The sequence below is a fragment of the Thunnus albacares genome, chromosome 2 (assembly GCF_914725855.1).
Source record: "Thunnus albacares chromosome 2, fThuAlb1.1, whole genome shotgun sequence".
NCBI lineage: Eukaryota > Metazoa > Chordata > Actinopteri > Scombriformes > Scombridae > Thunnus > Thunnus albacares.
The window spans coordinates 35623216-35649376 of NC_058107.1; the positions used below are offsets into that span (position 1 = coordinate 35623216).

The 26161-nt window shown below is 39.6% G+C and overlaps 2 protein-coding genes and 1 long non-coding RNA gene across 8 annotated transcripts in view; 1 reads left to right on the forward strand and 2 right to left on the reverse strand.

The window, feature by feature from the left end:
• The window catches only part of LOC122967725, a 68466-nt gene extending 60011 nt beyond the window's left edge, over nt 1-8455 (reverse strand). The window contains 2 exon segments of the mRNA XM_044332517.1: nt 1852-3056; nt 7546-8455. Of these exon segments, the coding sequence (XP_044188452.1) occupies nt 1852-3056; nt 7546-7767 (1427 nt within the window). The 5' untranslated portion in view covers nt 7768-8455.
• On the forward strand, nt 2655-11909 carry LOC122967881. Its single transcript, XR_006398699.1, has 3 exons — nt 2655-2735; nt 3159-3166; nt 11896-11909. It is a non-coding gene; the product is annotated as an uncharacterized LOC122967881 (long non-coding RNA).
• LOC122967784 (zinc finger protein 420-like) overlaps nt 11440-26161 on the reverse strand; it is a 28118-nt gene continuing 13396 nt past the window's right edge. For 2 of the 6 annotated variants that reach the window (XM_044332601.1, XM_044332609.1), the window contains 2 exons: nt 24632-25047; nt 11440-11973 (listed from right to left, as the gene is read on the reverse strand). In XM_044332601.1, the coding sequence (XP_044188536.1) occupies nt 11843-11973; nt 24632-25047 (547 nt within the window). In that variant the 3' untranslated portion in view covers nt 11440-11842. Of the gene's footprint in view, nt 11974-24476; nt 25539-26161 lie in introns of all 6 variants that reach the window. The other 4 variants (XM_044332625.1, XM_044332633.1, XM_044332616.1 and 1 more) reach the window with 3 other exon arrangements.

Sequence of the window (26161 nt, forward strand, 5' to 3'; positions counted from 1 at the left end):
GGCTGTAACTGGTTGAAACACATTCACTTTTTTTGTGGGGAAAATCACTCAGAGCATAAAACAGGGTTAATAAAGTTCAACAAATTCACTCAGAGGATATAACAGAGGTATTATAGTTTACTAAAACTACACTAAAAGCTAAAATTAAGTGTGAAAAAACCTTTTATTTAACTGAAATAAGAATAATACGACTGAAAAAAATGCAAAACCAATACGTCAGGTATAAAGTACATTTAGTCAGGACTTTTAATAAAGTCCTGGTCTAGAGTTCATTCTTGTTGGGGGTCTGAGAGATCAACGATGAGGGGACACTATAGCACAGAGCATCTGGCATGGAGTGATCTCCTTAACAAAATCATTTTAATGATCCTTGTTGCTTAAAACAATTGTTTTGCTCTGATCAGACCATCTTTATGATTCTCTTTGTCTCTTAGGAAGTTGGTAGTAATAGTGTTTTATGTTTCAGGCTCCTTCTGATTGGAATAAATTACTTGTAAATATTTGCTCTCTGTCATCATTTGGCTCAGTTAAAAATGTTTTGTTCTATTATCTTAAAAGCAGGAAGAAAAAAAAGTGTTGCACACTCTGGCTCCATATGTATTTCTCTTTTATTTGGATGATATTTCAGCCCTCAGGCCTTCTTCAAGATCAACAATCGTCACGATTGTTGTGTGTTACTTTCCCACTATATATTGTTCTATTATCTTAAAACAAATTGCATGTTTTCAGGAAAGCTATCACTGACTGTGCCATTGATTTGACTCACAGCTTCTGGGATAACAGTCATCTCATCTGTCTATAAGGTCTCTCACACCAACTACACAATAGATAACTCTGCATCATTCATTCAATGCATTCACTACCAGCTTTTGTAGCAGCTTCCCCTTTCCCTCTTGTGTCTGTGTTTATCTGTTGTAGTGTTTAGTCATAAATATGTGTAACTAAAAATGAACTTGATGTTTTCTTGTGCTTGCATGTCAGTCACTTAACCTTAAAAGAGCTATATCCCTATAATTAAGATAAATAACAATCATAACTTTAATTGACCTCTTGTGTGGCCAACAACAACGACCAATATCTTATTATTATACATCACTTGACTCATTATGATTTGACTTCCTGGAGCGTCCTGTGTGTCCAACAGTAGAGCAACTTCCTGAATATTTAACAAACACAATTTAACAGAATTTTACAGGGAATGTCTGAGCAGTAAATATGTTTTTTGGAGCCAATACATACTGACAAACCTTATATTCTCACCTCTCACCTACAGGGTTTTTTGCCTGAGGCAACTATAATATCAGCTTGAGTCTAACAACTAAAAACAAAATTATACATCCATGCACAGAGCAGTATAGAGTGGTGAGGTAGGAGGAGCTATTGCCGGCGTAAAAATGCTGTTCATTTTCCCCACTGACAATGTTACGTGACTCACACTTCTATGACTTGGATCAACATGAAACTCAAGGAGAAAAATTGAAAATCTTTCAGGGTATAGGTAAACTATGACCAATCACTGAGCTTAAAATTTGGTCACATGGGCCGCTAATGGCATACATGCTGATTCTAAAGTTGTAGTTGGCAGCCTTCAGTTTGTAGAGAAGCTCAGGATAGAACAACACTGTTATTAAAGGCATGGAGAGGAGACAGGGGGACAGTGCTAACCTGCCTCCGAAACATGTTCAACACGATGCTGAGTGAATCCGTTGGTGGGTTTTTAGATGACTGTCCTCAGTGAACGTTTTCCCACATTGCTCACACCACTACGGCTTCTCTCCAGTGTGAATGCGTTGGTGCCTTTTTAGATTACTGTCTTGAGTGAAAGTTTTCCCACATTGGTCACACCACTACGGCTTCTCTCCAGTGTGAATGCGTTGGTGGGCTTTTAATGTACTGTTGTTGGTGAACATTTTCCCACATTGGTCACACCAGTATGGCTTCTCTCCAGTGTGAATACGATGGTGGCTTTGTAGAGTACTGTCTCGAGTGAAAGTTTTCCCACATTGCTCACACCAGTACGGCTTCTCTCCAGTGTGAATGCGTTGGTGGACTTTTAATGTACTGTTGTTGGTGAACGTTTTCCCACATTGGTCACACCAGTACGGCTTCTCTCCAGTGTGAATGCGTTGGTGGCTTTTTAGAATACTGTCTTGAGTGAAAGTTTTCCCACATTGGTCACACCAGTACGGCTTCTCTCCAGTGTGAATGCGTTGGTGCCTTTTTAGATTACTGTCTTGAGTGAAAGTTTTCCCACATTGGTCACACCGGTACGGCTTCTCTCCAGTGTGAATGCGTTGGTGGGCTTTTAATGTTCTGTTGTTGGTGAACGTTTTCCCATATTGGTCACACCAGTACGGCTTCTCTCCAGTGTGAATGCGTTGGTGGCTTTTTAGAGCACTGTCTCGAGTGAAAGTTTTCCCACATTGCTCACACCAGTACGGCTTCTCTCCAGTGTGAATGCGTTGGTGGGCTTTTAATGTACTGTTGTTGGTGAACGTTTTCCCACATTGGTCACACCAGTACGGCTTCTCTCCAGTGTGAATGCGTTGGTGGCTTTTTAGACTACTGTCTTGAGTGAAAGTTTTCCCACATTGGTCACACCAGTACGGCTTCTCTCCAGTGTGAATGCGTTGGTGCCTTTTTTGATGACTGTCCTCGGTGAACGTTTTCCCACATTGATCACACCAGTATGGCTTCTCTCCAGTGTGAATGCGTTGGTGGATTTTTAGAGCACTGTCTTGGGTGAACGTTTTCCCACATTGGTCACACCAGTACGGCCTCTCTCCAGTGTGAATGCGTTGGTGGGCTTTTAATGTACTGTCGTTGGTGAACGTTTTCCCACATTGGTCACACCAGTACGGCTTCTCTCCAGTGTGAATGTGTTGGTGCCTTTTTAGAGCACTGTCTCCAGTGAAAGTTTTCCCACATTGGTCACACCAGTACAGCTGCTCTCCAGTGTGAACTGTCTGGTGATTCTTTAAATATCTTGATGTTGTGAAAGCTTTTTCACAGTACTGACAGCAGTGAAGTTTGAGTCCCATTCTTCCTGTTTGTTTCTATGACAACAGACATACAGAGAAAGAGAGAGACTGTAAGTGAGATGACATGATGGAGCGAGTGATCCAAAATCATAAACAGCTGCATTATGTGAAATTTAGGATCCTGAGTTTTTTAAGCTTGACCCCAACCACAGACTAAGTCAGGATATCTAGACTTCTCCTGAACTTTGTGCGAACACTTTATATAGTTTTTTATTTAATTTTTCCCTGTTCGGTAAAATAAAATAAGAGCACTAACAGTCAAAAAATGACCAAAAAAAAAGAAATACAAGAGAGATTGCAGAGGGATTGATAGATAGATGTAGGAAAGCTGGCATCAGAATTTGAGCACATTTTTGTCATTTTTTCTGGAGTGAAGTAGAGACTATGAGTAACTTTAAGTGCTGTAAATGGAAAGGAAGTAAAACACATGGTGTCAGGGACATTCACATCAAGGTCTTGTTCCCTTTTGCTTTGTCATATAGTCTTGAAATATAACCTGAGATTGAGGAGTGATATACTGCAGAAAGAATAACATCAAAAACAGTTTCAACTCTGTGAACAAAAGCAGGTTGTTCAAAGTTTAAGACTGGAAAATGACTGGAAATGACTTTAAATGCAGCTTGTGTCTCCTAGATTCTTAACACAAATTCATATTTAAAAAAATTCATGATTTTTTCCTAATGAAATTGATTGATATCTGGAGCTCAAGAACTTTGTAGTAAGTTTAATCTGCTAAAAAGCAGATACATTTGTAAATGCACACAGAAGATAATAACAGTTATTATGTAGTAGTCATGAGTAATTGCTGTTTCCTCAAAAATGATGCTGGAGTGAACGAGGACGACCCATAGGATGAATTAAATTCCTACATCCTTGCATCTTTCTCTCCCTAACTGAGACATGAATGAGGGAAGCCAGGAGACACTTTCACGGAAACATGATTTCACTCCCACCACCACTTTTTCCTGAGGTACTCATGATGAAATCGAAACCGAGTTCCCCATACATGAAAACCTATTGGTCAAGATAGCTTGATTAACGGTCATCCAGCCAATCACAGCCATTTGACCAACCCACCAGGCCAGGGAAGAGTAAACAGTTGTAGTACGGTGAAGTAAACTAGAGTCCACAAGCATTTCTCAGTCCTTTCTCAGTCTATGGACTAGTAAAACCTAAATGGTCTTCAGTTGAAGAAAAAGAAAAGTATCTATTTTAGAAGGAATCCAAAGGCGTCCTTAAATTGTTTTTATTGGGAAATTAAATCCAAAAGTTGTCCTGGAGATTGTGTAGCAGCAGCCATCAGTTCCTGTCCAACTGCCACTGGGAACAAGCTGTCCCTCTTCATCCAAAGTCCACCTCAAAGCTAACAGGAGAATATTACATATGCAGGTGATTTGAGGTGCATACAAACTCACTGTAACTTATATTAAATGCAAAACATACATTACTCCCTAGAATAAGGAGTAAAACTATGACATCTAAAGAAACATATTCCTTTGCCATTCAGTTTAAACCAGCATAAACCATGTGACTTTACATTCTGGACGCAGAGGTAACTTGTACAAACTTCTTGCCAAAGTCCACCTAGCATGGTGGCTAATTAGCGATTAGCTTAACTCACGATTAGGGATTAGCATGCTAATAAACATTAATTTGGTCGTTAAAACTTTACCAGTCAGGAGAACTAAGCACTCTTTAAATGAATTGGTTGCCTGTAGCTTCAGATTAAGCTAAAATTAGCTAGTTAGTGTGATATATAGTGATATTATTTTAGTTCATGTTGTGGAAACTGTTACCCCTATTCCATACTCCCTACCAAAATAAAGAGCATCCATAAAGTCACCAGCAGAGGTCCCCATCACTCACCATGAGGGTTATAACATTGACATGGTTCTAAACAACAACAACAACAATAATAATAATGACATTGAGATTATTTTCATTGACAGGTGTACAGACTGGTGAAGCAGGCAGGTGAACTGATATGAAAACAGCTGGTTCAGGGCGTCTTCATCCGTTTGGCTAATTATGGGAGTGGAAATGAGGCTCATGTATGTTATAAAAATTAGGATTATACTGTGATTAGATGTCTTAAAATCATACTATGTGCGTGTTCTTGTTTTTACATGTCATGCTGAATGTTCTTGTTTTGCTCTGCAAAGTTGTAGGAGTGGCAAACTCAGCAGCTAAGGCTAACAAGGGGAGGCTAGTACAATATACATTAGAGGAAGTCAGCAAAGAATAAAAGGTCAGAGACAGGTCAGAAGGGTGTCATCTAAAGTTAAGGATCTTCAGCTGGCCACCAATTAGAGAACTGAGAAAATGTCATGACGTTATCTGTGGAATGTGTCTGTAAGCAACAGGAGAAAGCTGAAACGCCCATTAGTAAGGTATATAAACCAACTGTGAATGTTCCATGATGAGCCTTTTTCTCTGTAACCCTACCTGTGTGTTGCACTGTGAAACGCTCCTTCTTGTACAAGAAAATAAATTCAACTTTAAATGTGATGCAGCAGATTTAAACATAATACTCAAGAAGTGCATTCAGGTCTGACTCTGTCCCATAATGAAGGATAAGTGGAAATCACTTTAGGTTTTGGCCAAATCAAAGTTGAAATTAATATTATAGATTGAATATTGGTAATTAATATATTAAATACCAATAGACTAATCAATTTTATTTTCTATTTTTTGTTCAAAGTATTTTTTCATTAGTTTTTGTTTTTTTATTTTTATTTATTTTTTGTTTGGAATACAGTTTGCTATATTGTAACACAATCCCATCCCACAAGTAACCCTAACCTATTGCACCATTACAAATTTGCAATATGACTTATCAAAACAATGGTAAGTATGATAAAAAAGTAATCAATTTTCTAATCAGTGTTCTAATAGCTGCAATACCAGTAGTGTTAAATGGACTTGACAGCAAATCAGGTAGTCAGTGAAAGGGTGGCCCTTTTTATTGCCGATTTAAATGCACAATATGTAATTTCAGCCACTAGGGGTCTCTCAATCCAAACAATAACAAAAGTGTGATGACGGTGCGAAGTAGCAAGGGATCATGGGAGTTGTTGTCTTCGTTGTTAAATAACCAGCTTCACCGGGATGGGATTACTCCAGTGTTAATCATTCAGGATGTTTTTACAGGGAGCCGAATTATCCGCAGAGGTCTCCTCCTTTACAAAAACAAACGTACACGCAGATTAAAATCATTAAAATACTAATTAAAGCTGTTTTACCTAAAAAAAATCAGTGTTTCTCCAACGATGTACGGCGACCACTGGACGTCCGGTACGGGCTGTTAGCCAAGCTGCTGCTAACACTTGTTCAGTTTATTTCTCTTATAACGTAAGATCCAGACGTTTGGTCGGTTTCTCCCGGGGGCCGAATTATCCGCAGGGGTCTCCTCCTCTCCAAAATCAAACGTACATGCGGATTAAAATCGTTAAAATACTAATTAAAGTTTCACCTAAAAAAAAAAATCAATATTTCTCCAACGATGTTTGGTGACCACCAGACTTCCTGGAGGGGCTGTTAGCCAAGCTGCTGCTAACGTTTGCCCAGTTTATTTCTCTGATAACTTAAGATCCAGCCGTCCAATGACTAAAATCCCTCTTCTGGCTAAAAGATATCGTTAAAAGCGACCTAAATTTATCATGAAAATGTGGCTTAAAACTGAATAAAAGTCAATTTATAACAGTTTCTGTGGAACAACCACAACGCCGACGTATTATCTTGTATGTGTGTAAGTTACTCTTTGGTAGACGCTGTTGTAGCAGACAAACACAGCACCGCTGTGTGCATCTTGTGCGTGTTTACTCTATGGTAGAGGAGGTATGACGCCATTGACATGCGACCAAATGAAACGGTCCGTTACTTTGATTAAATTACAGATTTTTCTGGGCTTGAAAATTGTTGGAAACATTTGGGATAATTTAAGTACACAACTCAACAAAATATATAACATAGGTCTAGTTGTTTTTAGACATTTTAATGTGGAATAATTAATTATACCTTTAAACCGAAATTCGGAACATAACCTGCTCCGGACCAGGTTAAGTTTGCAGTATAAGTTACCATGGTGATCGAGCCAGGTTAAAAGAGAGCCACCTTCGTGACACTGAAAACCCTGGCTTTATACTCAACACACCTCGCTGACCCACTAATCTCGCCTCGTAGTACACACATCAGTTCCTCAGTGATTGAGATTTATAAAACAGAACCATTCGACGCACAGCTTTATATATCTGACGAAAAGAATGCGTATGCATATTTCTGGCATTGTGCGTACACACAGTTTTAGTCATGAATCTACACAGAGATTTATGCATGTGGCCCCGAGCTGGAGAAAATGGTCAGCTACATACTTAGGAGGGGACACACGAGGAAACGGCCGGAAAACTCCGTGAACACAAAGCCTAGAAGTGTTTTCGTTGTTTTTTTCCCGACTTTCTCTCCAACAACAGGATGATATACGGACCCTCGAGTCATGAAAACTAACCTTTGTATCGCTGGCAACAGAGGGCGAGCCTGATTCCTCCTTTTTAACGGTGTTGTCGGTACGTTGCTCCGGGTTCTGATTCTCCTCCATTCTCCTCCGCTCTTGTAGTGGTTCTGGTCGGTAAAATCCAGCAGGTCTCCTCCCTGAAAGACAGACTGCGTGTTTGTTCCATAAATGTGTAAAGGGAACTGGATACAGCGTCGGAGGAGGGGCCCCGTTCATTCACACAATGCCCCCGGCCACGCCTCTAGGTGATCTGAAACTTCAACCGTCAAGAGACAAACATCCCGCTTTGCACAATTTATGGATAAACATCACCTGTCTCTTACAGTGCACAGCTTAAGACCTTGAGGCTGTACGTGGCATTGTTTTTCACAGTTGAATGGGCGCACCCCACTCTCACGCTTCCTGTTTTGTTAGCTGAAAGCAGAAGTTGAGGTTAAACTGACCTACTATTAAATTCTGGTGAATAAATGAGTTTCTCACCTTACAGTCCACAATGGTCAAATACAGTATAATCAGCTTTCTCTCACACAGTATAAAAAATGAATCTAATATCTAAAACACCTCTATTAAAAGTAAGCTTATAAAATCTCTTTGCTAAAAAGCAAATCTAGGACTTTATTTGTTGCAATTATGTTTTAGCAAAAGCATCAATCCTAACAAGAAAATATCTTTCACATGGCAGAAAGCAAGAAGACAAAGACAAAAGCAAAAAGAAACTGGCAGCCAGCCTGGACAATCAGCCAGCAACCAGCAAAAAGCAGCAGCCCAAAAAAGCAGCAGGGTCTCAGATAAGACAGAAGGAAATTACAACAAAGTAGTAATCTAATGTGTAAAGTTGTCAATCAGTAGATCAGTAGTGTTGGTGTGTGGATGTGTAATGTTGTAGGGTGTAAACCAAAGAGAAATGCAATGCAGTTGTTTTGTAGTGGAGAAAAGTGACAGTTTGGTGGCTTAAAGTGGGGAAAAGGTGTTGTTAATTACAAATTAAAAAAATATAAAATACATCATGTTTTACACAAAATATCAATCTGAACAGTAACTATAGCCTATACTATACCTTTAAATTGTAGTTAAGTGCAGTACTTGAGTACATGTATTTAGTTACATTCCAACAGAACAATGAGGACGACTCAGACTGTAATGACCTAAAGCTGTTTTCCATCTCTGCTGCTGACTGAACAGCCATCAGAAAGATCAGGGACATTAAAGTCTCGGTGTGCTTCAAACAAGGTACTTGTCATTTTGTCTCACAGAGTCAGAAAACTCCTCTAACATCTCACACCTTTCTGACGTCACAGTTCTTGAATCCAACAGTTCAACTATTTCTGGAGCTTCTGACGCTTTTCTGTCAAATGACAGTAAATTGAATTATTTGGGGAGTTTGGAGGAGAAATAATAATGGACATTATGCTGACATTATTCAGTGTCAGATGTAATAGGCTCTGCAGATCTGTACCAGGATTTTTATTTCATACACCATCATAAAATGCTAGACACGTTCAGATGAATTTTATTGGTATCAACTTATTTTTAAATTGCAAAGTCCACTGAGGTTATGGGTGATGGCTCTTTTCATCTTCCCATAGGCCTACCTACTCTCAATCCCCTCCTGAATGTACAAAATCTACACACCCCAAGTCACCTACATCCTTGGGGCTTAGTGCATCTTAAATGGGGCAAAGTAAAGTGTAAATCTGTATCAGAGGGAGATTTATCTATGAGATACTTTAGCCTGTATGCATTACCCAGGTCCTGACCCAATAAACGGGTGCAGGGATAGGTTAACTATTACCTCAAAGAAAAAATAGTCACTTCTAGATAAAAGGAGTATTTAATGAAAAAATGACACAAAAAAACACTCACCTAATAAGATGGAGAAACAGTCAATGAAAAAAAGTACAACTTCTTGATGAGGCAGAAATATTCCCTTTTTATTTGAGTATTACAATATAAGTGGTATTCAAAGTCCAAAAAAAGGGGTTTCAGTACAAAAGACAAGTGTCCTTCCCCGAGCAGAGAGAGCTATTCTTCTTCTTTATCTGTATACATACCAATGCAACATGAGCTGATTTACGCTACTATGTAACACACACACACAAAAAGCGATGCTGTGACCTTGACTCAAAGCAGGCTGTAACTGGTTGAAACACATTCACTTTTTTTGTGGGGAAAATCACTCAGAGCATAAAACAGGGTTAATAAAGTTCAACAAATTCACTCAGAGGATATAACAGAGGTATTATAGTTTACTAAAACTACACTAAAAGCTAAAATTAAGTGTGAAAAAACCTTTTATTTAACTGAAATAAGAATAATACGACTGAAAAAAATGCAAAACCAATACGTCAGGCATAAAGTACATTTAGTCAGGACTTTTAATAAAGTCCTGGCCTAGAGTTCATTCTTGTTGGGGGTCTGAGAGATCAAAGATGAGGGGACACTATAGTACAGAGCATCCGGCATGGAGTGATCTCCTTAACAAAATCATTTTAATGATCCTTGTTGCTTAAAACAATTCTTTGTTTTGCTCTGATAAGACCTTCTTTATGATTCTCTTTGTCTCTTAGGAAGTTGGTAGTAATAGTGTTTTATGTTTCAGGCTCCTTCTGATTGGAATAAATTACTTGTAAATATTTGCTCTCTGTCATCATTTGGCTCAGTATAAAAAGTTTTGTTCTATTATCTTAAAAGCAGGAAGAAAAAAAAGTGTCGCACACTCTGGCTCCATATGTATTTCTCTTTTATTTGGATGATATTTCAGCCCTCAGGCCTTCTTCAAGATCAACAATTGTCACGATTGTTGTGTGTTACTTTCCCACTATATATTGTTCTATTATCTTAAAACAAATTGCATGTTTTCAGGAAAGCTATCACTGACTGTGCCATTGATTTGACTCACAGCTTCTGGGATAACAGTCATCTCATCTGTCTATAAGGTCTCTCACACCAACTACACAATAGATAACTCTGCATCATTCATTCCATGCATTCACTACCAGCTTTTGTAGCAGCTTCCCCTTTCCCTCCCATGTCTGTGTTTATCTGTTGTAGTGTTTAGTCATAAATATGTGTAACTAAAAATGAACTTGATGTTATCTTGTGCTTGCATGTCAGTCACTTAACCTTAAAAGAGCTATATCCCTATAATTAAGATGAATAACAATCATAACTTTAAGCTTCCAGAGGATGACGGACGACTGGCTGTCAGTGTGTAACACACACACACAGTCATTTGGCTCATTTTAAATTGTTGTTTTCTCTTATCTTAGTAATACCATAGTAAATGTATTTTATACTACACAACTATTTCTGTATGTGTGAACAACCAAGTGCAACATCAGTAATGGGTTTAGGAGAAACTGTTGAAAACTGTGCGTATTTAAACAATATCACATCTCAATCGTCTTTCGAGGCTCACTTTTGGTTTTCTGATGTGGTCGGACAACATGTTGTACTAACTCGTTCTAAGTAAATAGTAAAGTTTACTAAACCAAACTTGAACCAGAAAGAAAACATTTATTGAACTGACAACAGAGGTGTCTCACTGGAAACCTCACAAGGCCCCAAACCAAAATTCAATTCCATAAAGCTTCATTTATACTCCCGAGCGGACGCGTATACAGACAGCTGTGGACACCAAAGACGGGTAGTTGATGTGTTTATATTACCTTCTGGGGTCCGCTCGGAGGATGCGTTCCACACATGTGCAGTAGATCGCCCTCTACAGGAACACAACGTTGTTGCAGGTACGCGGATGTCCGCACTGAGCCCACGCGCACTCCCTCTGATGACGAAACTTACGTCACGTGAACCCCACCGAACCCTCGCGGACTCGGCAACTATAATATCAGCTTGAGTCTAACAACTAAAAACAAAATTATACATCCATGCACAGAGCAGTATAGAGTGGTGAGGTGGGAGGAGCTATTGCGTGTAAAAGTGCTGTTCATTTTCCCCCATTGACAATGTTATGTGAATCACACTTTTAGCACTTTTACGACTTGGATCATCATGAAATTCAAGGTGAAAAATGAAAAAAACTTTGAGGGTAGACGTAAACTACGACCAATCACTTATGTAGGAGCCAAAATATTATTTCTCTCTAATTATTTCCACCCAGTTTTAACAACGAAACCTGGAAGATTGTCCTCAGTCTCTAGGAGTGAAGTGTTTAGAGACTGACCTTTGAGTCTAGCCCTCAGTTTGTAGAGAAGCTCAGGATAGAACAACACTGTTATTCAGGCATGGAGAGGAGACGGGGGGACAGCACTAACCTCCCTCTAAAACATGTTCAACACAATACTGAATGAATGCATTGGTGGCTTTTTAAGGTACTACCATGAGTGAAAGTTTTCCCACACTGCTCACACCAGTACGGCTTCTCTCCAGTGTGAATGCGTTGGTGCCTTTTTAGATTACTGTCTTGAGTGAAAGTTTTCCCACATTGGTCGCACCAGTGCGGCTTCTCTCCAGTGTGAATGCGTTGGTGGATTTTTAGAGAATTGTCTGTAGTGAAAGCTTTCCCACATTGGTCACACCAGTACGGCTTCTCTCCAGTATGAATGCGTTGGTGGATTTTTAGAGTATTGTCTGCAGTGAAGGCTTTCCCACAGTGCTCACAGCTGTATGGTTTCTCTCCAGTGTGAATGCGTTGGTGGATTTTTAGAATACTGCCTGTAGCGAAGGCTTTCCCACATTGGTCACACCAGTACGGCTTCTCTCCAGTGTGAATGCGTCGGTGGCTTTTTAGAGTACTGCCTCTAGTGAAAGTTTTCCCACATTGCTCACAGCGGTATGGCTTCTCTCCAGTGTGAATGCGTCGGTGGCTTTTTAGATCACCATCTCTAGCAAAAGCTTTCCCACATTGCTTACACCGGTACGGCTTCTCTCCAGTGTGAATGCGTTGGTGGATTTTTAGAGTACTGTCTCTAGTGAAAGTTTTCCCACATTGTTCACAAGTGTGAAGTTCCTCTCCGGTGTGAACTCTCTGGTGAATCTTTAAATATGTTGATGTCGTGAAGGCTTTTTCACAGTGCTGACAGCAGTGACGTTTGAGTCCCATCCTTCCTGTTTGTTTCTATGACAACAGACAAACATACAGAAAAACAGAGAGAATAAGTGAGATGACATGTTGGAGCGAGTAATCTTAAGCCATAAATAGAGTTGCATTATGGGAAATGTAGGATCCCGAGTTTTTTAAGCTTGACCTCAACCGCAGTCTACCTCAGGATATCAGGCCACTCTTGACCTTTGTGTGAGTACTATTAATTTTTTCTTGATTAAATAAAATAAAATAGAAATAAAAAGAGCTTTGACAGTCAAACAAAAAAAGACAACTGCATACGGACTGTTGGATGTACAAACTGAAGCTCTGCTGTATTGCTGCTTTTACTTTTAGTGTACTGCACATGCGCTGCGCAGGAGAATGAAAAATTTCTCAAACAAAAAGTAAACATTTGTCTGCAACAAGGGGAAACCTTTGTTTACACACTGTAACCCCATATTGTATGAGTATAGGCGTGGCCCTCTAAGAGGTGTCACTATTGGGTTTATCCCCGTGCGCATGTGCAGTCGTCAAGATTTTATTTTGCCCCACTACGCCTTGCACAGTTCCCTGCTCAGGTCCGCATTCACAGTATATAATACCAGCATGAACAGAGATATGCTCCCAATTAAGCCAGCTTTTTCTTCAGCTGATGTTGGTGGAGAAGTGGGGCCTGGGGCTACGCCTGTTCTCAGAGTCTGGGGTTATGGTACGTAGCCAACATTCTATTTCGTACAGGCTTCATTGCCATGGTTTCCCCGATAGCAGCTGTCATAGTCGGGAACCAGCACCTGGGTAGCAGCGATGAGATGCAAAAATGTCACTTTTGCCAAGATATCTTAGTTTATGTTTGTCTGCTCCCAGTGTTTCATAAGAGTAAGTAAGAGATTTTTGTTGTTTAAGTAACATTATGAAATGTGCTGGTTTTCTGTCTTCTAAAGCAGCTAGTGTTAACATTATATCCATGCTTTATTTTTGATTAGCAATACTAGTAAACAACAGACACTCAGGGAGAGCAGTAGAAATGGGTTAATCTGGTCTCGTTAATACTGTTTCATAGAATCGTTAAATGTTATATAGCTAGCTTAAATAAAAAAACCTTTTCATGTCATTGCAGGTTGACCTGCATCAAAATGATGGTGACTGACCCAAACTGGATACCACTCCTACATTTGGGCCACTCAGACATTACACACACATACACTGCATGCTCTGCAAGACTAAGTAAGCAGGAGCAGCTAAGAAAAAACAGATTGCAAGCAGCTGAGACAAGATCACACCAGGCTGGAGAGAGTGGTCAACTACACACTGAGGAGGGGACACACGTCTGGAGAAAATGATCAGTTAAAAATGTTCGCACGCACGGCTAAAGCACAGATTTGTGCGAACGCACAACCAGGCACCTGTCCAGCCTTCACCCCTTAATAACCCAAGACAACCCACATCTCAACTCCTTCCACAACTTTACCCAGTCCCCTCCATTCCACATGGCTTAACCTCAGTCTTCGCCATTTAACAGTGAGACAACCAACCAGCCTCTATCCTGCCTGAAAGATCTGGCTCAATCTCTACCTTTCAACCATGCTCCTGCACATCCTCCACATCTGGCTCAGACCTTCAGCCAGGCCTCAGCACATTCACCATTCTACCACCCTCCAGAGGATGAGGGAAATTAAATAGTGTGAGGAATCAGGATACTGTGTTCTGATTCTGTTTTGAGCTAAGAAAAGAACTCTTGCACATTGTCCCACTTGCTGCTGAAATATTCATTCCAACGTTTCGGTCTGTCCAACCTTCATCAGGTGTACGGGCAGCACCAAGGGTTGTGATGCGCCCCTTACACCTGATGAAGGTTGGACAGAGCTGGATAGGGCACCACCACTCAGCCTGCAGCAAGTTTTCCCGGTGGCCACTCGTGGTATTGCAGCGAAAAATTCCACCAACAACAACGGGGACCCCCACAGCTCTTTTGGGCCGTAGGGGTCCCTGTAGACCAGCATTGTAAAAGAGACGTCTGTAAAACTGTTGACATCACACCTTGAACTGCAAACAATGTCAATTATGACTCTTTCTATTATGAACTTTTGATCCATGGAGGTTTTGCAATTTAAAAGCAAGCAAGCAATTCCTATTCCTAGAACTGAATGGGTGCCATTATTTATCTGGTATCCAGCTCTGATAATACATCCATGGTGACATCATGGTGGCTACGTCCATATTTTTTACAGTATATGGTTCACAGTGAAATCTGATATTGGCCACATCAAAGAATAATGTGAACAGCTGAACAAAAAAAATCAGATCTGAGTGATAAATTCAAATTGAGCACTAAAGCTTGCAGTGTGAATGTAGCCTAAGTGAAACAAAATCCCTCATAAAAAAAACACTCCCTCCAGATTAACTACTCTTTCATTATTCATTTATCCTGCAATAAACCGAAGATAACAAGACTGTTTCCAGTTAACATATTTAAACAGAAATGGAGATCGCGTAAACCGTGTGCGCGTTCGGATCAGTGTTGTTAATAGAGGACAACTTAGCCAAATAATGGTCCCTGGCATCCTTGCTGAGTTTGTCTCGCTATGATAGTCAGTTTACCTCTACTTCTCCAGTTTGATGATTTAATGGTTTGTATAACTGGAAATATTGTGTTGTGTACATGGATGTATAAAGAGAACTGGATACAGCGTTGGAGGCAGGGCCCTGTTCATTCCTATGCGTATAAAATTACCTAGATCTTCCGGGATCATTGGGCCCACAGAGCAAGCGCACTAGTGACTTTTGCCGGCCAAGCCGGCTACTTCCGGTTTAGCCCTCTGGCTAACTTGAATGGGGATAAAACAATTCAATTGTGTGGCTCTTTTAGGCTTTCGAAATGTGATCAGACCGAACGGGTCAAATTCTGATAGTGAGACGAGTCATTTCGCGGGGGTTGTTGTGATGCTCAAAAAAATGTGTCTGCTGATTTACAAACGTCTCTTTCACAATGTAAGTCTACAATGAAAGGGAAAAAGTCTTTTTGGGCCCAATAGTGTCATGTGACGTTGTAATTAAACGGTTTGGCCGCTATGTCAAATTTGCTTCACAGCCGCTCAGCGCTGTTCCTGGGGGCTTGCATTAAGCCAAAAAAGTTTGACTTTTTCCACATAGCTTCCGCATCTGTGGGGCCCATAGAGCAAGCACACTAGTGACTCTCGCCAATCGAGCCAGCTACTTCAAGTTTAGCCTTCCAGCTAACTTTAATGGGGATAAAACAATTCAATCATGCACCTCTTCTGGACTCTCAAAATGTGATTGGACTGAACGGATCAAATTATGACAGTGAGACAAGAAATCTTACTGGGCCCAATAGCGCCACGAGACATTGTAATTACACGTTTGACCGCTATGTCAAATTGACTTCAAAGCCTGGCGCTTTTCCTGCATCCAGTTCTCTTTATACATCCATGGTCGTGTACTGTACCCATAGACTCAATAAAATATGGACGTAGTCACTGTGACGTCACCCATTGGTTTGCGAACTGCCGTTTTGAATCCTCAAGTGTAGCGATTTGACCGTTGCCATCTTGGATTTGGCTGTCGCCATGTTTGATTTTTGGAGCCAGAAGTGACCATGTTTGGACGAGAAGGTGGAGCTGACCATAGCGCTAGCTGTTAGTTTGGTTAGCACGGTGCATTTACAATCTATGGTTAACAGTGATAATGGTAATGCTAATTTTCGCTGGCGAAAAACAGGCCTAAAACCATTAAAACAAAATGTAATCACCGGAAAAACTGATTGTCCGACTCATTAGTGGGTCTTTTATTACAACCAACACTGAACAAGAGTTTTTTGGGAGACCAAAATGTTACAATAAACTTTAGTGAACTGAAAACACACTGTAGAATAGCAGCAGCTACGCCTATACGCCATGGTTACGTTACAAAAGCGATGCTGTCGCTTCTCAAGTAAGGACTTGTCTGTTGTTTACTAGCAGGACTTCTCAATCACAATGTAGCCACGTCTTAAAGCATGTGCTGCTTTATTGTCTATTTTACTCTAAATGGGGCCATAATTTACAAAATGCTGTATCGAAGAAGACTTGAAACTAGCGATTGAGACCATAAGCTCATCAGGACACAGTTTACTGAAGTAATAAATTAAGAGAGAAGTAAGGTGATTTTCTCATAGACTTCCATACAATCGGACTTCTTTTTGCAGGCCGTGGAGTCGCCCCCTGATGGCCATTAGATAGAATGCAGGTTTTTGGCACTTCCGCATTGCCTTCATTTTTCAGCCCCAGAGGTTGCTGCTTGACTGTACCTATGGTACCCATCTATCTACCTACCTACTTTCAAAATGGCGTTTCAGTTACGTCACAGATAATATACACATAACTGACTGATCGATAGCAACAGCTCTTTAGAGGGCGTAGCCTAACTAACGTTATACGAAATAGAACCAGGGAACACTGAAACCTTTTTGTTGTTTTTACGCCCCAAAAACTCCGTGAACACAAAGCCTGGGAGTGTTTTAGTCTCCTTTTTTCAGACTTTCTCACCAACAACAGGATCAACGGATGAAACACGGACCCTCGAGACCCTTGCTCGTGTCTTTAGTCTCGTCATGAAGCCGGTTTTATCATGAAGTCATGAACACTGACCTGTTTATCGGTGGTAGCAGGGGGTGAGCCTGATTCTTCCCTTTTAACGGAGTTGTCGGTGCGGTGCTTCGGGCTCTGGTTCTCTTCCATCCCGCTCTTGTGATGGCCCTGGTCTGTGAAACCCCGCGGGTCTCCTCTCTGACTCTCCTCGGGCTTGTTTCTGTTCCAGGTTCTCCGTGTTCTCGTGAGATCACAGCGTTTAGCCGTCTTCTTCTTCTTGAGTGTTTATTGGCGGTTGGCAAACCAGTTTAGAGGAGCATTACCGCCACCAACTGGACTGAAATGTGGAACAAGCAGAAAAAAACTCCCTAAATTCTTTGAGCTACATCAGTTTCTTTTAAAAACTTAATAATGTAACAGTATATCTTGCCTGCTGCTTTCTCCAAGAGACCTGACAGTGAAAAGTCATGTTTTTTTGCCCCCTTTAGTGACTGAAGAAGGTGATTTCTCTTGATATCGTATTTTCTACAATAAAGTAGTACATGTTGGACTGTTTCTGGTTGATTGCATTTCCCAGTTAGGTGCTTGCCTATCTTATATAATGTATGCTTGAGACCTGTGTGACTTATTCTCAGACGAGTGGTGACATTTTCTTCCCTTCGTTTCCAGCCCCCCATCCTCCCAGCACCAACATGTCTTTGTATATTATATAGATGTCTTCCAGCATATGTCCTAATGAATGTCTTAACTTAGCTAACCATTAGCTTTGCTTAATGGAACTGGTAGGTCTACATGCTTAATGTAGTGTTTTTTTGGCCAGAATACCCACCATCCAAAATTCATATATTTTTTTATTACTCCACCATGTGGAACCAGGATTTGTGGTTTTGATAAACTTCTCATTTAATCTTTGTGAATGAAGCTTAGAGATATATGTATAACAAGTTTTATTCGGTATTTCCAAAACACAAACGATCTGATCCTCAAACAGAAACAGAAATCTGAAGATGTGTTGAGGCTTTGAAGTAAAATCCAGTGTGCTTTGCTTTTTGTGAAGAGCAGAGCTGAGGTGTGTTCTTCCAAAATGTGAATGTACACATGATGTAGACACATGTTAAGTACTGAATGACTATAGTCTATAAAAATGTTTTTAGACAAAAGTCTAAAATAAATCTCATCTCCAGTTTACTGAACTATGTTTTGCTTGTGTTTTTATTTTATTTTTACCCTCCATAAAAAGGTAAATTTCGGGCTGCAGCGTTTAGGTGATTAATCAATGTGTCGATCAACAGAGAATTAATATCTCCAACTACTTTGATTATTGATTAATTGTTTTGAGTCATTTTTTAAGAGACTGTACTCTTATACTACTATACTATACTACTACTGTACTGATTCTAGCTTCTTAAACGTGAATATTTTCTGTTTTCTTTATTCCTCTGTGACAGTAAAGTGAATATCTTTGGGTTGTGAACTATTGGTCAAGAGAAAACAAGACACTTAAGGAAGTCACCTTTGGCTTTGGGAAACAATGATCAACATTTTTCACAATTTTCGGACACTCTTTAGACCAAGCGACTGATTAATTGAGAAAATAGGTTGCAGCTTTAGTTAAATTGTCTAAGTAAAATCATTCAGTTTGTGAGTTGGACACAGCGAAACGATTACAATCGATAAACATTATTTGATTCAGCTTCTACAATGTCAGAATTACAAAGTCTTTGCAGTCATTCAGAGCTGTATTGGGACCAACAAGGACGTTAAAGCATACAACCTAATTAGATACAAAATACAAGATGCATTCAACTCTTTCAAAGATCACCTACTGAAACAAGACTGGAATAAAGTCTATGTGGAAGATGTAAATGAAGCTTATGAGTCATTATTGTCCATAGCAACAGCTCTCTATGAAAAAAAGTAGAGTAAAGAAAGTAGGGAAACAAAAATTTGGTGAAAAACTCTAGCTAACAAAAGGAATACAAAACACATGCAAGAAAAAAACTCAAATATATCATTAAAAAAAAAAAAGAACAAAAGAAGCAGAACACACATAAAAGACATAAAAACAAACTGGCAATAGTAATGAGAAGCAGCAAAAAGGATTATTACAGCAAATTACTGGAGGACAACAAAAACAACTAGAAAATGCAATTTCTGTAGATCTGGAGAACAGTGTTCTAAACCACTGAGCCAACAGACATTCACAAAAATGAGAGGAAAAAAATCTCCATTTTGATGATGAAAATGTATTTGTCTCATTCTAGAGCTTGAAGCCCAGAGATTTGTACATCATAAGTGAAAGCAAGACTAGTTTAACATTAGAATGAATGATATGTGTAAAAAGTGTTTGAAGGATCAGAGAATCTGTATGTTTAAGAAACTGGACAGAGGAGACACACATCTTGCAGACTGTATTGCAGTCAATGAGAGCAAGACAGGGACTCTCTATCAATTAAGGTTAAGATCTCAAAAAGTCCTATGTGAAATGTATTTACATTTTGAGCGAGAGCAGGTTTGTGGCAACATACTGAGGCAAGGTACATGCTTGAGGAGTTAAAATTGTGGGAGGGAGAGCTGTTCAGAAAAACAATTCTGGTCTAAAAATATTTGTGCTCTCCACTGTGTCTGATCACATGACACACTGGTGAGACCTGAAAAAGTCTGCAAAACCCCTGACTTTGGGCTTAAATTGCTGAAAAACTACAAAAGATATCACTAAACAATCTGATAAGAAAAAACGTACAGAAGACGGAATAATAAGAATAAAGAGTGAGAAGAACAATGTGTGATTGCTTTCAGCAATGTGTAATCAGTAACTTGTAATCTCTACAAGCTGGTATGTTTCCTGGCAAAATTAAAATAGCTTAAGTCATACCAATATATAAGGCTAAGAGTATAGACCTGTTTCCTTACTTCCACAGTTTTCTAAAATACTAGAAAAAATATTCTATAAAAGACTGGATGAATTTATCACAAAACATAATTTACTGTATTAACAGCAATATGGGGTTAGAGCTAATAGGACAACTTTGTTTGCACTCATAAAGTGGATGAAATAACAACTGTAAAAGAAAATAAAGAACATACAGTAGGGGTATTCTTGGATCTTAAAAAAAATATTTGATACTGTATTTACTGAAGAAATTACAAAGATATGGAATTAAAGGGATAGCACACTCCTGGTTAAGCAGTTACCTTGAGAATAGTTACTAGTGCATCCAAATAAACAATTTCAAATCACAACTACTGAAGGTTACTTGTGGGGTTCCCCAGGGCTCAGTGTTGGGACCATTGTTGTTTATTTTGTATATAAAGAATACATTTGAGGTTTCCAAAATACTAAAAACTGTATTATTTGCAGATGACACTGTTGGGCCGTGGCTACAAGTTTGGCTATCAGCAATAATTAATGATTATCAAAGATAATTGTTAATTATTAAAATCAATAAAATTATTAATAAGAATTAATAATAACGGGGCACCACCCTGGACTCAGGGAAAAAGATAGCCAATTCAGTCTCAAAGTGTACTAATCTATGAATTTGGGACTTTGATTAATAATTAATTTAATAACTATAAACAAAATCACCATATCAATAGCTAGTAAACGTTGAAGGATTTGGAGTTCTTTACAGAGCAGAGGTTGGCAAAACTCATTCTTGTGCAACATTAAAACAGACAACAGGTATATCCAAAAGCATTTATTTAACAAAAGGGTAAAAGCAACACACAATACTAATCTAGCTAAGTGTACCTATATACAAGTGTGAATGTGTGAGTGTGTGTGTGTGTGTGTGTGTAGGGAAGACAATAGCAAGATGGCTGCAGTCACCTGGTGACTGAGCACATGGCATGTCGACACGTTGGCTGATAAAGGGAACTACAGGGATAAAAGGCCAGACCATGTGGTGTCTTGAACCACATGTGCTGCCTGAACCAAAGTTTGCCAAACTAGGTTTTAACCTCTTAACTGTGTGGTTCTCTATTCAAGGCCAATTGGTGTATACTAAAGGTGCCAGGTTAAGATGAGTTTAGTTGCATGCAAGGCCTAGTTACTGGATGTAACATGTGTTAAGCATGCTATCGTTAACCTAGCGGTGTGGCTATGCAGTAGCCTGACTATAAGCAACAAGGACATCACAACAACAGTTCAATGTATAACCTTAACCAAATCAATACACGTACAGTACATTGTTTGAGTTAAACATTCTTGCTTAGCCGTACTATGCTTCACTGTGTTGCTAGGCTATGCCCAGTTGTTACCAGTCCATGAAGGAAGAGATGCTTTGTGGTGTCCTGCTTTGTAGCCGGTGAATCCGTGGGTGAGTCAGGCTGAGAAGGCTTTGGCTCTGAAGCTGAAGATGCAGGCGTTGCTGGGCAGACAGCACTCCAGTCGTGCAGAGGGCCCAGGTCACTCCTTGGTGTAGAGTTAGCAGCAAGCTAACTCAATTTCGCGGCTCCTGTACTTGTTAAACTGGCCAGCAGACTTGTGTGTTAGCTGCTGGCACAAGGAAACTTAGTTTCTGAGTCTTAGGCAGGCTCTCGCGTCTTCTGCCGTAAAGAAGACTGTGTGTGTCTGCTGTGAGCAGGCCACACAAGAGAGCAGAGAGCTGCTCCAGCAGCTGCTGGAGGTGTGAAAGAGAGCAAGGAGCTGCTCCTGCTGCAGCTCGTGGAGAAAAGAGAGAGATAAGAGGGGAATCTCTAGTTTTGATAACCTGGATCCATGGGTGGAGCTTCACACTTTGGGTGCGAACCCCCCAGGGCTCAGGTTTCTTGGAGTCTTGAAACATGTGGTAAACTGTGGTCCACATGTAGTCCCAACAACACAAATGAATTGAAAATGTTAAGGAGCTGGTTTGAATATAATAAACTAACAATGAATTTAAGTTAAATGAAATTTTTAAACTTTGGGAACCGTTTAACTAACTGAAACAAGAAACTCATGATGAACGCAGTAGAAATTGAAAGAGTGTGAAATTAAATTTCTTGGAGTAATAATAGAGAATAAATTGTGCTGGGAGCCACATATAAATAATACCAAAGTTAAATAAGTCAATTGCAATATTATATCTTCTAAATCAAACTTTGTTATACTTATACTGCTCCTTCATAGTCCCATATATAACTTACTGTGTGGAAGTGTGGGGAAATACATATGAAACAAACACTAATCCAATCTTCATTCTTCAAAAAACAAACATAAGAATTGTAAACAAAACCACCTATGGAGAACCAACAAACCCACTCTTTATCTGATTAAAAAGCACTAAAATTTAATGATCTGGTCGACTTCAAAACAGTTCAAATCATGTAAAAAGCAAAAAAAAAAATCAATTATTACCAAATAGTATCCAAAAGTTGTTTCAAATGAGAGAAAGTCAACAGGATTTGAGAGAAATTTGTACATTCAAGAAACAATCAGGACTAATGCAAAATATCATTGTATCACAGTCAAACAAGTTAATTTATGGAACAACTTTATGTTTATCTTTGATGATCATTAATTATTGCTGATAGCCAAACCTGTAACCAGTGCCCAACACTGATTTATGTTTTGTTTGTTTATACTGTTTGTTCTTGTTTTGAATGTTTTGTTTTTGTTTGATTTGTGTATGAGTTGAGTTGTGTATGCTGAACACTGGGGCAGAAAGTTGGAACATTTATATCTGACATTAAGATTATTGATAAAATATATATAAAAAAGGGGCAGGACATGAAATATTTATTTATGTTGTTTATTGAGAGTTTGATGTATATGTTTGCTGTTAATGTTATTGGTTATTCCTGCTTTGTTTTCTTACTCATATTTTTATTTTTTAACATGTTTGATATAAAAATCTACACATTAACATATTTTATTTTACCCTGAGAGAGACTAAACACCAGACTGATCCTGCATCAACTACATGTAACATATGCCTCTTGCATGTTACATTAAATACATTAGTTGTGCTTTAAATGGTCACTATGTCTAACAGCAAAATATTTTAATATAGAATATAATTTTGTCAGTAATTTTACCTTTATTTAATATTTGTAAGATGTACATATTTGTGTTATTTTCATTATTTTATGCTGTTATCTTATATTTAATATTTAATACTTGGCTTCATAGTATCCAAGGTAACGATGCAGCTCTAAAGCCCATCACCAGGGGAACAAGTCAGACCGGGCTTGTATCCCCCAGGTGAGTGTGTGACTATTAAATGGAAACCTGTAAATAATAATGTATAGCTGACCTGAGATAGACTTTATTACTAATTATAACTATATTGACATTCAGAGTGATTATCTATGTGAACTGATTCATCTGTATCAATAGTGTGTTTGTGTAATCTGAAATATAGTGAGTTTTTGATCCTGGTCAAGGTTAGACCGTTGGCCCTGTAATTTGATATTTAATGGTTATTAAGCTTTGTCACAGAAATAATTTATTAGTATTGTAAGTTTCCTTTAATTATGATTTTATTTATGTTAAATTGTTTTACTGAGACCGGGCTTGTATCCCCCAGGTCCCGAAGTGCTTGTAAGCAATAAACAGACATCACTGAATCGACATCGGAGCTGTCTGGGTGTCTTTGTTGGAGTCAACTGATGTTACTAACTGTCAGCCGTTAGTCCACCACCATCATCACAACACAATGCAGAGACTGTAGGCTGTCACTATCATCAGCGATATAAAGGAAACTTAACAGGGGCATTATAAACTGTGAGGCTAATATAGTCCCCCGTTACACTTGCACAGAGCAGTATAGAGTGGTGAGGTAGGAGGAGCTATTTTCCCCCATTGACAATGTTATGTGACTCACACTTTTAGCACTTCTACGACTTGGATCAACATGAAATTCAAGGTGAAAAATGAAAAAAAACTTTGAGGGTAGAAGTAAACTACGACCAATCGCTGAGCTTAAAATTTGGTCATGTAGGCCACTAATGGCATTCATGCTGATTCTAAAGTTACAGTTGGCAGCCCTCAGTTAGTCTCGCGATACCAGACAATCAGAGATCTCCACCTACCGATTTCTAAATGCACGGTAGTTACTTGAAAAGCGGCGAGAGCGGCAGTTAACAAACCTATGCCCCTTACATTTTGTCAAGGACACACCTTACTGGAAATGATGCTCTCCCTTCATTCTCCTCCGTAGTGAACTGCATATCACTGCCTGAATAAGAAGGGCCGCCCTAAAGACTTTGGATTGGTTCTGCAATGCAGGTTTTTATTTATTTAACTCTCTAATTAGTTCCACCCAATTTTAACAACAAAACCTGGAAGATTGTCCAAGTGTTTAGAGACTGACTTTTGAGTCTAGCCCTCAGTTTGTAGAGAAGCTCAGGACAGAACAACACTGTTATTCAGGCATGGAGAGGAGACGGGGGGACAGCACTAACCTCCCTCTAAAACATGTTCAACACAATACTGAGTGAATGCATTGGTGGCTTTTTAAGGTACCACCATGAGTGAAAGTTTTCCCACATTGGTCACAGCTGTACGGCTTCTCTCCAGTGTGAATGCGTTGGTGCCTTTTTAGATGACTGTCTTGAGTGAAAGTTTTCCCACATTGGTCACACCAGTGTGGCTTCTCTCCAGTATGAATGCGTTGGTGGACTTTTAGAGAATTGTCTGCAGTGAAAGATTTCCCACATTGGTCACACCAGTACGGCTTCTCTCCAGTGTGAATACGTTGGTGGATTTTTAGAGAATTGTCTGCAGTGAAAGCTTTCCCACATTGGTCACAGCTGTACGGCTTCTCTCCAGTGTGAATGCGTTGGTGGATTTTTAGAATACTGCCTGTAGCGAAGGCTTTCCCACATTGGTCACAGCCGTACGGCTTCTCTCCAGTGTGAATGCGTTGGTGGATTTTTAGAATACTGCCTGTAAAGAAGGCTCGCCCACATTGGTCACACCAGTACGGCTTCTCTCCAGTGTGAATGCGTTGGTGGATTTTTAGAAGACTGCCTGTAAAGAAGGCTTTCCCACATTGCTCACAGCTGTACGGCTTCTCTCCAGTGTGAATGCGTTGGTGGATTTTTAGATCACCGTCTCTTGCGAAAGCTTTTCCACATTGCTCACACCGGTGTGGCTTCTCTCCAGTGTGAATACGTCGGTGGCTTTTTAGATCACCGTCTCTTGCGAAAGCTTTTCCACATTGCTCACACCGGTACGGCTTCTCTCCAGTATGAATGCGTTGGTGGATTCTTAGAGTGCTGTTTCTAGTAAAAGTTTTCCCACATTGTTCACAGGTGTGAAGTTCCTCTCCGGTGTGAACTCTCTGGTGAATCTTTAAATATCTTGATGTCGTGAAGGCTTTTTCACAGTGCTGACAGCAGTGACGTTTGAGTCCCATCCTTCCTGTTTGTTTCTATGACAACAGACAAACATACAGAAAAACAGAGAGAATAAGTGAGATGACATGTTGGAGCGAGTAATCTAAAGCTATAAATAGAGTTGCATTATGGGAAATGTAGTATCCTGAGTTTTTTAAGCTTGACCTCAACCACAGTTTACCTCAGGATATCAGGCCACTCTTGACCTTTGTGTGAGTACTATTAATTTTTCCTGATTCGGATTGGGTCATTCGACCGCAGTGTCAGGTTGTATGGATCAGTGTTGTTAATAGAGGACAACTTAGCCAAATAATGGTCCCTGGCATCCTTGCTGAGTTTGTCTCACTATGATAGTCAGTTTACTTCTACTTCTCCAGTTTGATGATTTAATGGTTTGTATAACTGGAAATCTTGTGTTGTGTACATGGATGTATAAAGAGAAAACAGTGTCGGAGGCAGGGCCCTGTTCATTCCAATACGTATAAAATTACCTAGATCTTCCGGGATCATTGGGCCCACAGAGCAAGCACACTGGTGACTTTTGCCGGCCAAGCCGGCTACTTCTGGTTTAGCCCTCCGGCTATCTTGAATGGGGATAAAACAATTCAATCGTGCGGCTCTTTTAGGCTTTTGAAATGTGATCAGACCGAGCGGGTCA